The following is a 13,137-nucleotide window of genomic DNA, read 5'->3' on the forward strand; positions in this document are numbered from 1 at the left end:
GTCGCGAATGAGCGCATCGTTTTTAAAAACCGCCTACTGAGAAACAGTGACACAGATTTTGGCAGAGATTTGTGCTGAAGTGGGCGAGGAAAAGGTTATTTTCGATTGTGCTACCGGGTGAGAGGTTAGAGGTTGACTGTTGCTAGGCAGAGATGGAGCAGGAAAGACTTGGTAAGAGACGGCACGGTTAAGACACACATTCATAAGAGTTTATACAGGTTTGATGGAGAACTGCAAAGAGTTCAGAGTCGGACTGTTCCAGCAGATGTGCTCTCTTGATTCTATTTTTCCCAATGGGTTAGATATTAAATAATTGCAGACGTAAGGGACTCTGCCTGTACCCTGGCGGGGCAACTTCTAATTCTCTTTTTGATCCCCTCAATGGGTCTTGTGTGTGGGTCGCTGCACGGATTCATTGTGGAAAGGTTGCCGAGCAAGTACACAGAATGGTATGGTAGAGAAAGAGGCCATCTGGCCCTTCGTGTTCTTGCCAGCTCTGCGCATTCACCGAGTGGCCACTCCCACCAGCTTGCAATGTAGCTCTGCAAATGTTTCCTTTTTGGATAATTATCCAGTTGTCTTTCAAAGTCTACGATTGAATCTGCCTACACCATACTCTCTGGGAGTGCATTCCAGATCCTCACCATTTGTGGTGTGTGGAAAATGTTTTTCATCATGTTCCCATTTTGCTGATTACCTTAAATCAATGCCCCCTGGTTTGTGATCCTCTCGCTGGGGAAACAGTTTCTCTGGAGGATAGCAAATGTTGTCAAGAAGGGGAGTAGAGACAACCCTGGTAATTATAGACCTGTGAGCCTTACTTCGGTTGTGGGTAAAATGTTGGAAAAGGCTAGAAGAGATAGGGTTTATAATCACCTTGAAAAGAACAAGTTGATTAGCGATAGTCAACACGGTTTTGTGAAGGTTGGGTAATGCCTCACAAACCTTATTGAGTTTTTTGAGAAGGTGACCAAACAGGTGGATGAGGGTAAAGCGGTTGATGTGGTGTATATGGATTTCAGTAAGGCGTTTGATAAGGATCCCCACGGTAGGCTATTGCAGAAAATAAGGAAGTATGGGATTGAAGGTGATTTGGCGGTTTGGATCAGTAATTGGCTAGCTGAAAGAAGACAGAGGGTGGTGGTTGATGGCAAATGTTCATCCTGGAGTTCAGTTACTAGTGGTGTACCGCAAGGATCTGTTTTGGGGCCACTGCTGTTTGTCATTTTTATAAATGACCTGGAAGAGGGTTTAGAAGGATGGGTTAGTAAATTTGCAGATGACACGAAGGTCGGTGGAGTTGTGGATAGTGCTGAAGGATGTTATAGGATACAGAGGGACATAGATGAGCTGCAGAGCTGGGCTGAGAGGTGGCAGATGGAGTTTATTGCGGAAAAGTGTGAGGTGGTTCATTTTGGAAGGAGTAACAGGAATGCAGAGTACTGGGCTAATGGCAAGATTCTTGGTAGTGTAGATGAACCGAGAGATCTCGGCATCCAGGTACATAAATCCCTGAAAGTTGCCACCCAGGTTAATAGGGCTGTTAAGAAGGCATATGGTGTGCTAGCCTTTATCAGCAGGGGGATTGAGTTTCGGAGCCACAAGGTCATGCTGCAGCTGTACATAACTCTGGTGCGGCCGCTCCTGGAGTACTGCGTGCAGTTCTGGTCACCACATTATAGGAAGGATGTGGAAGCTTTGGAAAGGGTTCAGAGGAGATTTACTAGGATGTTGCCTGGTATGGAGGGAAGGTCTTGCGAGGAAAGGCTCAGGGACTTGAGGTTGTTTTCGTTAGAGAGGAGAAGGCTGAGAGGTGACTTAATAGAGACATATAAGATAGTCAGAGGGTTAGATAGGGTGGACAGTGAGAGTCTCTTTCCTCGGATGGTGATGACCAACACGAGGGGACATAGCTTTAAATTGAGGGGTGGTAGATATAGGACAGATGTCAGAGGCAGTTTCTTTACTCAGAGAGTAGTAGGGGTGTGGAACGCCCTGCCTGCAACAGCAGTAGACTCGCCAACTTTAAGGGCATTTAAGTGGTCACTGGATAGACATATGGATGAAAATGGAATAGTGTAGGTCAGATAGGCTTCAGATGGTTTCACAGGTCGGCGCAACATCGAGGGCCGAAGGGCCCGTACTGCGCTGTAATGTTCTATGTTTAGCTACCCTCATGATTTGAACTCCTCTGTCAAATCACTTCTCCTGTTTCTTTTCTGAGGAAAACAGCCCCAATGTTTTCAATCTTCTACACGTGATTGTAATTCCTCATCCCTGGAGTCATTTTTGGGGATCTTTTCTGCAATCTCTCATGCTTTCGTATCTTTCCATAAGACTGCCATTTATTCTGAGATACTCAATAAATATTAACTAAAACAAACTACCACACCAGGATGAAGCAGCACTTTGGAGTGAGCCGAGACTTGTACGTCTGTAGTGCTGACTGAGCCCCATTGCAAGGGGCAATATCAGGGAAGACGCTGGCAGTTTGTGGCCTGAGGGACTGTCAGATGCAGCACATTTCTCAAATCAACCCAGGTTAAAAAGATCTCTGTACCATCTAGATGCCTGGAATAATTTGGAGTTCCCTCAGGTGCCAGTGCTTGGCAGATCATCATTTTAAGCAGTGGCTCAGTCAGCAGTCAGAGCCCTTGCAATCTCCTCTCTTGTCTCACACAACAGCCGAGGATGCATCTCATCTGAGCCTGCATATTTGATGCCCTTTCTGTACTCCTCTAAAGCATCCACTGTTTTCACCCACTGTATCTGCTGTAAGCCTCCTATTTTTTTCTGATCAAATCCTGTATTTCTCTTGACATCCAGGATTCTTTGGACTTGTTCATCACACCTTTTACCATTACAGGAATGATGATTTTGTACCTTCTATTTCCTTTTAGAATGACCCCCCCCCGCTCTGATGTGGATTTTCTTACAGGTAGCTGCTCCCAGCCAACTTTGGCCAGGTCCTGTCTTTTATTAAAATCGCCTTTCCCCCAATTCAGAACCTTTATTTCTGGTCCATCATTGTCCTTTTCCATAACTACCTTAAATCGTACTGAGCTATGGTCACTATCACTGAAATGCACCCCCACTGACATGTCTACCACCTGCTTGACTTCATTCCCTGAAACTAGGTCAAATTCTGCCCCCTTTCTTGTAGGGCTTTCTATGTGCTGGCTCAAAAAACTCTTCTGGATGCACTTCAGAATTCCACTCCGTCTAAGCCATTCGCACTGACTATCCCAATTAATATTGGGGAAGTTGACTAATAGGAAACCTCCTTAGTTCATAGAATTTACAGTGCAGAAGGAGGCCATTTGGCCCATCGAATCTGCACTGGCCTTGGAAAGAGCACCCCACCTCAGCCGACACTTCCAACCTATCCCCATAACCCAGTAACCCCACCTAACCTTTTTGGACACGAAGGACAATTTAGCATGGCCAAACCACCTAATCCACCTGCACATCTTTGGACTGTGGGAGGAAATCGGAGCACCAGGAGGAAACCCCCGCAGAAACGGGGAGAATGTGCAGACTCGGCACAGACAGTGACCCAAGCCGGGAATCGAACCTGGGACCCTGGAGCTGTGAAGCAACCGTCCTAACCACTGTGCTACAATGCTGCCCTTTTCTCCTGTGTTACACCTTGCAACGATAGTTTGAAATTTGGCACTCTTGCATTTGTCCTGATGAGAGCAAGATGAAGAGCTTTGGCAGCATGTGTCTCTTTTCAGCATGAGGTGGTGAAGTGATTTAGTGCAGTCAGTGAGTTAAATCGAACCTGGGACCCTGGAGCTATGAAGCAACTGTGCTAACCACTGTGCTACCATGCTGCCCTGGATCCTCTGGGTAGCCACCTTATCAAAGCCCCTCGTGTTTTCAATACGATCACATCTGTTTCTTCCAAACTCCAGTGGGTATAGGCTTACCAAGTGGATAGCACTGTGGCTTCACAGCGCCAGGGTCCCAGGTTCGATTCCCTGCTGGGTCACTGTCTGTGCGGAGTCTGCACGTTCTCCCCGTGTCTGCCTGGGTTTCCTCCGGGTGCTCCGGTTTCCTCCCATAGTCCAAAGACGTGCAGGTTAAGTGGATTGGCTATGATAAATTGACCTTTGTGACCAAAAAGGTTAGGAGGGGTTATTGGGTTACGGGGATAGGGAGGAAGTGGGTCGGTGCAGACTCGATGGGCCAAAAGGCCTCCTTCTGCACTGTAGGTTTTATGTTGTATGTTCTTTCTTCACAGGACAACCGCTTCATCACAGCAATTAATCTAATAAACCTCTTCTGAACTACTTTGAAAGCAGTTTTATATTTGTTTAAATAAGGAGATCAACTGCATGCAGTATTTTCAATGTGGTCTCACAGCTGCAGCAGAACCTCCCACTTTTATATTCCATTCCTCTTGTAATAAGTGCCAATGTTCCATTTTGTCTTTTAATTTTATTTTTTTATTTTTTACAATTAAAAAAAAGAATTTAGAGTACCCAATTAATTTTTTCCCGATTAAGGGGCAATTTAGCGTGGCCAATACACCTACCCTGCACATCTTTGGGTTGTTATGGTGAGACCCACGCTGACGTGGGGAGAATGTGCAAACTCCACATGGACAGTTACTCGGCGCCGAGATCGAACCCAGATCCTCGGTGCTGTGTGGCTGCAGTGCTAACCACTCTGCCATTGTGTTGCCCCTATTTGGCAGCATAGTGGTTAGGATAATTGCTTCACAGCTCCAGGGTCCCAGGTTCGATTCCCGGCTGGGTCACTGTCTGTGTGGAGTCTGCACGTTCTTCCCGTGTGTGTGTGGGTTTCCTCCGGGTGCCCCGGTTTCCTCCCAAGGTCCAAAGATGTGTGGGTTAGGTCGATTGGCTATGCTAAATTGCTTTAGTGTCCAGAAATGTGAAGTGGGTTACAGGGATAGGCTAGATACGTGGGCTTCAGTCTGGTACTCTTTGTATTGGCCGGTGCAGATTCGATGGGCCGAATGGCCTCCTCCTGCACTGTAAATTCTATGATTTGCCTTCTAATCTCTTGCTGTACCTGCATGCTGACGTTCTGTGATCCATGTACCAGGATACCTAGATCCCTCTCTACCACCAACTTCTGCAATCTTTCTCCATTTAATTGGCATACTACCTTTCTGTTCTTCCTGCCAAAATGGACACGTTCACTTTTATCCACGTTATAGTCCATTTAAAAAAAAAAAAAAATTCTTGCTGCTTGGGCTTCGCTGGCTAGGCCAGCATTTATTCCCCATCCCTAATTTCTCTTCTGCCAAAACCTTGCCCGCTTGCCTAACCTGTCAATACCCCTTTGCTAGTCTCTCTACCTCCTCCTGACAGCTGACTGTTGTAAGATCTCGAGCCACTACTCTGGCACCTCTCGCTGGCTGATATTTATAGCATTACTAAAACACAGCTTCATCACGTTGCTGTTTGTGGGATCTTTCTGTGCACAGAATAGCTGTGGTGGTTACTACACGTTGACCACATTTTGAGAGTTCCTCATTAGCTGTAAAGTGCTTTGGGATTTCCTGAGGTTGTGAATGGCTCTCTTTTGCTCGCCTGACTTTGATTTGGTGGCCATGATGTGTAATTCTGTAGTTGGTCTGCCTGAGATGCTCACAATCTCTCCGTCATCCTTGTCACTGGGGCAGTGCCTGCCTTTGTGGCTTCTCACTGGGATGAGGGCTGGAAATAGGATGAATATCTCAGATGGGTCAGGATGGACTTGTGAGTCCGAGTGGTTGGAGTGTGCGGAAGCTTCTTCTGCTTTGGTAGTGTCAGCATTACAGTCTAATGTTTGCGGTGGCACAATGGTATTGCCACTGGACTAGTAATCCAGAGACCCGGGGTTAAAATCCCACCATGGCAAATTGAATTGAAAGTCTAATGTTGGACCACAAAACCCATTGTCGATTTAGAGTAAAAACCCATCTGCCTCACGAATGTCCTTCAGGGAAGGAAATTTGCCACCTTTACCCAATTATGTTACTCCCGGCCCACACAGCGATGTGGTTGACTCTTAACTGACCCAGAATGAAATGGCCTCATAAACCACTCGGTTCAAGGGCAACAATTGCTGGCCCTGCCAGCGCCGCCCACATCCCACAAACAAACTTCAAAAACAATTCCGCCAAAGCATATGAATGTGCTTAGCGTTGATTGCACCACACATGACCCACTGATATGCTCGTCATATATGCTGAAAAATGTACCAACAAATCTTGAAGTTCTGAAGTGATGGGGTTACTGACAAGGAACAGAGTTGGCCATTCAGCCCCTCCAGCCTGCTGCACCATTTAACAAGATCATGGCTGATCAGATCGTAACCTCAAATCTGCACCCTGCCTACCCCTGATAAACCATTACCCTCCCCTCCGCCTTACTTAGAACATAGAAAAATACAGCACCAAACAGGCCCTTCGGCCCACGATGTTGTGCCGAACTTTTATCCTAGATTAAGAACAAATAAATCTACACCCCATCAATCTACCGTAATCCATGTACCTATCCAATAGCCGCTTGAAGGTCCCTAATGTTTCCGACTCAACTACTTCCGCAGGCAGTGTATTCCATGCCCCCACTTACCAAGAATCTATCCACCCCTGCCTAAAGATATTCAAAGACTCTGCTTCCACCACCTTTTAGGAAGAAAGTGCCAAAGACACTCAACCCTCTGAGATAAAGAACATTGCCTCGTATCGGTCTTAAATGGGTGACCCCTTATTTTTAAACAGTGAATATTTCTCTCTGAGCTTGGAAGCAAAATACTGCGGAACTGGAGATCAAAATAAAAATAGAGAGTGCTGGAAAAACGTGGCAGGCCTGTTGGAATCTATGGAGAGAGATTTTTGGGAGTGCTGTTCAACCCGAAACGTTAACTCTCATTTCTCTCTCCATGGATGCTGCTGGGTTTTCCCAGCACTTTCTGCTTTAACCTCCAAGCAACATTTTTCACTGCGGGATTGTTCTTGGAAATAAAGATTGTTGGTACTCTGCGTTGGAAACAAATAGCCTGTGTCGTTTGTCTGGATGACTACCTCATCTTTAGTCATTGCTGGGGTTTGGGATCTGGGTACTTCCGACCAGTTCATTCCAGGTTTGGTAAAACATGGTCAGCCTAATTGCTTCCTTCCCCATTCCAAATCTTTGATCAAACCGGAGTGTTTCCCCTTACGATTGTGCACAATTGTGCTTGGATCATATAAGGGGATGAGTGTCCCTTGCGGAGCATCATTTGGTCTCAGCACCATACTCTGGATGAACAGAATGAGTGACTCAATGGCGAGCAATGTATGAAATCTTAGACAAATATCAAACAATTACTAATGATTGAAAGAAAACTAACTTCATTAGAAAGAAAGGAAGAACAAAAACACGGCCTGTATTAAGAGAGGAAGAAAGAGGGGGCAGCGCAGTGGCTAGCACTGCTGCCTCACGGCGCCGAGGTCCCAGGTTCGATCCCGGCTCTGGGTCACTGTCAGTGTGGGGTTTGCAAATTCTCCCCGTGTTTGCATGGGTTTTGCTCCCACAACCCAAAGATGTGCAAGGTAGGTGGATTAGCCATGCTAAATTTCCCCTTAGTTGGAAAAAATGAATTGGGTACTCTAAATTTAAAACAAAAGAGAGGAAGAAAGGCAACTTAACGTACATGCTATACATACTCAATTACACATACAAGTGTATACTACAGTACAAATTGCTGAAAAAAAAGAGACTTGCCAAAGCTTTTCATCTTGCACTCATCAGGTCACTTTTCAAGAATACCAATATAAGGGGAAAACAGTAGTTTATACTGTAAGAGAAAAGAATGTTGATTGGTTGGCAAGTACATTCTGGTTGAAGTATTGCAATTTAGAATACACTAATTGATGGTGACTGACTGCAAAGCATTCATTGAAATTTAAACCAATTGGCTTGACTCGAATTGGTCAAGGCACCTACCTGAGGAATGAATCTGCAAATGGCAGTCACTTATTTTGTTCAGCTGAAACAAGCCCAAGTGTGTACATTTATGTAGTGTTCGGTGCATGCAACTGACAATCTTAAATTGGTTTAAATTGGTCAGCATAATTCTTAGTACACTGAGGATTATTTAGCAAATGTTGCCGCATCACGGAATCACATCTTAATGCCTCCACCACTCGCCAACGAATCAGCATTCTCACCTCCTACAGTATAAATTGTTGCTCTCCCCTTATATTAGTATTCTTGAAGTGACCTGATGAGTGGAAGACAAGAGTCTTCGACATCCCTTTTTTTTTCCAGTGCTGTACTACGAAACAACTATTTGTATCACAAATGTCAACTCCTAATTGGTCTGCTCATGTGAGCTCCCCAAATGGCAAAACTCCCCTTACGTCACCAAGTCTCCGAATAAGCTTGCATGAGTGGGCACTTCCGCTGTCACGGTCAGCACCCCTTCTTCCTGTGGCCAAATAATCCACCTCAACTGCAGCCCTGACTGTTGGATGCTGTGCGCCTTTACGCCCAATTTCTGGCTCCATTCAAGCCTTTTGAGGCATCCATGCAGATGGTCTGGTAAATGTGAGACGTGAGTCCTTCTCAAATTCTTCTAACAGGCACTGCGAGGCTTTGCAGACTTTGCATTGTTTGATAGTGTCTGCCATCAGGTCTTGCCACTCACAAAGTCCACAGAATCCCATTCGGGCTACTCCGACCCTCCGAAAGAGCACCCTCTCTAGGCCCACTACAAACCCCCCCCCACATCTTTGGAATCATAGACTCATACAATTTACAGTGTGGAAGGAGGCCATTCATCCCATCAAGTCTGCACCGGCCCTTGAAAATAGTACCCTACTTAAGCCCACACCGCCACCCTACCCCAGTAACCCAGTAATCCCACCTAACCCTTTTTGGACACTAAGGGCAGTTTAGCATGGCCAATCCAACTAACATGCACATCTTTGGACTGTGGGGAAAAAACTAGAGCACCCGGAGGAAACCCACGCACACACAGGGAGAACGTGGAGACTCCGTGTAGGCATTGACCCAAGCTGGCAATTGACCCTGGAGCTGCGAAGCAACAGTGCTAACCCACTGGACTATGGGAGGAAACCGCAGACGCTAGAAGAACGTGCAAACTCCACACAGTCACCCAAGGCCGATATTGAACATGGGTCCCTGGCGTTGTGAGGCAGCAGTTCTTTTTAAAAATAAATTTAGACTATCCAATAATTTTTTTCCAATTAAGGGGCAATTTAGCGTGGCTAATCCACCTATCCTGCACATCTATGGGTTGTGGGGGTGAAACCCACGCAGACATGGGGAGAATGTGCAAACGTCACATGGACAGTGACCCAGGACCGGGATTCGAACCCGGGTCCTTAGCGCAGTAGGTAGCAGTGCTAACCACTGTGCCACCGTGCTGCTATTTGAGACAGCAGTTCCAACCACTAAGCCACTGTGTCGCCCCTTCCATGTGTCTGTCAATCAATCAAACTCTGTCTTCTGAGTCCATCCCGTAGTTAACAACGTCATATGCAAGGTCATCCATTGTCCTGACCTGTAGTTCGAAAGTCATCGAATATTCAGTTAGGAAAATGACTTCCGCAATACAACGGCAACCTTTATTTTGGTAAGTGTAGCTTGAAAAGGGAAATCAATGATTGTGGATGAAATACCGGCTGTGAATGGCCAGTATGGAAAAAGAAAAGGTCTTCGGGGAGAAAAAGGATCTGCAGTTAATACTATCACTACTGATGAATTCTTGGACTTACTCAACACACAATAACACTATATTTTTAACTTTACAGGATCAATAAAGTTTTTTTCAAAATTAAGAACACAGCAGAAATTAAATGCAACAATACAAAATTGCAAAGATTAGTGGCTGCATGTCTCAGCCCAACGATTGCTTCATTCTTATTTGTATCTCTCATCATGCAAGGACCCCCACACAGCTTGCATGCTCCAGGATTGAGTGAACAAGTGTTTGGTGAATGATAACTCTCATATATTTGTCGCAATGCCAAAGGTGTCTCCTCAGGAACCAGTAGGGCTCTTGCCCTCTCCCAGTGCCGAGAACTGTGAACTGGGCCTGCCCCCAGGCTCCCGCAGCCCTCGCACTTCACTAACATAGCCTGCCTGTATATATGCTCCACACTGCATCCCAGTGTTGGCCACTCAAAAACAGAAGGAAGCCAGATTGTTTCCCCACGAGCAAAAGGTGTGCTTTCCCCATAGCTCCACAAGTTTTCCTTTCTTAAATAGATAAGCACCCGGCATATTCAACAAACACATATACACATTTCTCCCGTCCCCCGCAACAAACAACCCCCCCCCCCCTTCCCCCCCCAGTTGCTGCTGCTGCCGGCCTATTTTCCTGCCAGGAAGTCCAGGAAAGGCTGCCACCGCCTAAAGAACCCCTGTACTGATCCCCTCAGGGCAAATTTCACCCTCTCCAATTTAATGAACCCCGCCATATCATTGATCCAGGCCTCCACGCTTGGGGGCCTCGCATCCTTCCATTCCATCGAAATCCTCCGCCGAGCTACTAGGGACGCAAAGGCCAGAACACCGGCCTCTTTCGCCTCCTGCACTCCCGGCTCCTCTGCAACCCCAAAAATTGCGAGTCCCCAGCCTGGCTTGACGCTGGATCCTACCACCCTCGACACCGCCCTTGCTACCCCCTTCCAGAACTCCCCCAGGGCTGGGCATGCCCAAAACATATGGACGTGGTTCGCTGGGCTCCCCGAGCACCTAGCACACCTGACTTCGCCCCCGAAAAACCTCCTCATCCTCGTCCCGGTCATGTGGGCCCTGTGCAGCACCTTGAACTGTATGAGGCTAAGCCTCGCACAGGAAGAGGAGGAATTCAAACTCTCTAGGGCATCCGCCCACGTCCCCTCCTCAATCTCCTCACCCAGCTCCTCCTCCCATTTACCCTTCAGCTCCCCCACCGAGGCCTCATCCACCTCCTGCATGATGTGGTACACGTCCAAAATCCTCTCCCCTCCAACCCACACCCCCGAGAGCACCCTGTCCCGTACCCCACGTGGGGGCAGCAGAGGGAACCCCTCCACCTGCCACCTGGCAAACGTCCGAACCTGCATGTACCTAAACATGTTCCCCGGGGGGAGCCCAAACTTCCCCTCCAACTCACCCAGGCTCGCAAATCTCCCATCCACAATGTCCAATTCCATTTTGAAAGACGCCATTGAATCTGCTTTCACCATTTTTTCAGGCAGTGGAAAAAAAAACTCTCCTCTCCCTGCCGTTTCTTGTGTTAGTTATCTGTGTCCTTCCATTTGCTGACCCTCCTGCCACTGGAGACTGTTACTGCTAATGTATTCAATCAAAGCACTGTGAATACCTCTGCTAATCGTTACCGTTCATGTTTGTTGTATAGAAATGCCTCCGAAGGATCCCGATGACCTTCCACTGTCCATCTTGGAAGTAGGCTGTTCAGGGAAGTTTGAATTAATAACACAGCCTGCTACGAAGAATGGATATATCTTCCCTTTGGCAACAGTGAGTATTCCTCCCCCCTCCCGGTCAGGCTACCTGCAACAAGCTTGACATCGAGCTGTCAAAGGCTTTGACTGCAGCAGCAGTTGTGAATGGCCTTTCGTGTATATACAAACTTGTATTCCAGGCCAGATATCTTCCTATCGAGATGTGAGAAGCACTTCCAGGACCTGGTGTCGACACCCCTACTGTAGTGCGACTCGGTGCATTATATCAATGTGATGGTTCCCTCTGGGTGGAGGCGGGTGTGTGAATCTCTCTCTTCCTCCCTCCACAAGCAAGGTGACTGCGTGCCCCCCCCCCCCCCTCCATGGGTACCGACCCTCCCGTTTCCCGTCCCTTCACTCACCCTGAAGGGAAGGCAAGTGGAATGTTGGCCTTCATTGCAGGGGAAATGGAGAATAAAAATAGTCTTGCTAAAATGATACAAGACACTAGGTGGACCAATACTGTGAGCAGCGTTGTCCCCTTTTCTGAGGAAATATACACTGGTGTTGGTGGCAGTCCAGAGAAGGTTCAGTAGATTCATCCCAGATATGGAGGGATTTTCTTGAGGATTGAGTAAGTGGGTCTGTACTCATTGATTCTCATTCCTCTCCAATCTTATTGAGCCATATAGGATTCTCAAGGGTAGATGAGAGGTTGTTTCCCCTTGTGGGAGAGTCAGGGAAAGGGAGCATAATCTCCGAGTAAGGGGTCACCCATTTAAGGTAGAGATGAGGAGGAATTTCTTCTCTCATATGGGCAAGGGTCCCTACCCCCTCCTCTCAGGGCAAGGGATCCTCCTTCGCTCACTCTCCCCAGCCCATCCCTCCTCCATCCGGGTTGGAGAACCTCCTCCTCACGTCCATTCTCCGGGGTCAGGGGCATTTCCCCCCCCCCCCCTCCCCCTCTCCAGGGTCAATGGACCCCCTTCCCATGCCCCTCCCCCTGGCCCCACACACATACTAGGTTTGGGGACCACTCCCTCCCGTTACTGCAGGGTCGGGGACACCCCCCCCCCCCTTCCTTCAGGGACGGGGACCTCCCTCCCTCCCTTCCCCACTCCCTCCAGGGTTGGGGACCCTCTCCCTTCCCCCTCAGTCCAGGTTTGGTGATCCCCTCGCCTCCTCCAGGTTTTGTGACCTTCCCCTTCCACAGAGGAAATAATCTTCACTAGTCTCCGAGCTGGCTGTGCGCAGCATGTTTGTCTGCACGACCGGGAAGTACATTCCAAAATAAATTTGTTTAATGAAGGGAGAATTGTTCTTTTTAGTGATCAGTGTTCTGATGCTAGAAGTGGAGGAATATAAGATTTTTCCAATGGTTTGGGATTGCATTCTGTGGATGTGGGATCTGGAGCACAGGGGTGTTAACTGTAACCTGCCGCTTGTGACCTTTCCTGTTCTGCTTCCTCACTAGCTTCCACATGGCCTGCCACCGTATGCCTTGGACCTCATCACGGAGGCAGAACAGCACTTCCTGTCCGACCCCTCAAAGCTTCCCCTCCATCACTTCGAAAACTCCCAGAAGTAAGTTCCTCCGTCTACTGGTATCAGAAGCATGGTGCGCAGGCTGAATTGCATGATATTTTACATGCACAGAAACGGGCCATTCGGCTCAATCATTGGTGTACTCCATACGAGCCCCTTCCTGCCCTACATCT

General features: G+C 47.6%; 1 protein-coding gene across 1 annotated transcript in view; it reads left to right on the plus strand.

Moving 5' to 3' along the window:
• The first annotated feature begins 32 nt into the window (after nt 1-32).
• skiv2l (SKI2 homolog, superkiller viralicidic activity 2-like) overlaps nt 33-13,137 on the plus strand; it is a 77,253-nt gene continuing 64,148 nt past the window's right edge. The window contains exons 1-3 of the mRNA XM_038817487.1: nt 33-171; nt 11,374-11,495; nt 12,894-13,003. Of these exons, the coding sequence (XP_038673415.1) occupies nt 153-171; nt 11,374-11,495; nt 12,894-13,003 (251 nt within the window). The 5' untranslated portion in view covers nt 33-152. The remainder of the gene's footprint in view (nt 172-11,373; nt 11,496-12,893; nt 13,004-13,137) is intronic.

The sequence above is a fragment of the Scyliorhinus canicula genome, chromosome 13 (genome assembly GCF_902713615.1).
Source record: "Scyliorhinus canicula chromosome 13, sScyCan1.1, whole genome shotgun sequence".
Taxonomy (NCBI): domain Eukaryota; kingdom Metazoa; phylum Chordata; class Chondrichthyes; order Carcharhiniformes; family Scyliorhinidae; genus Scyliorhinus; species Scyliorhinus canicula.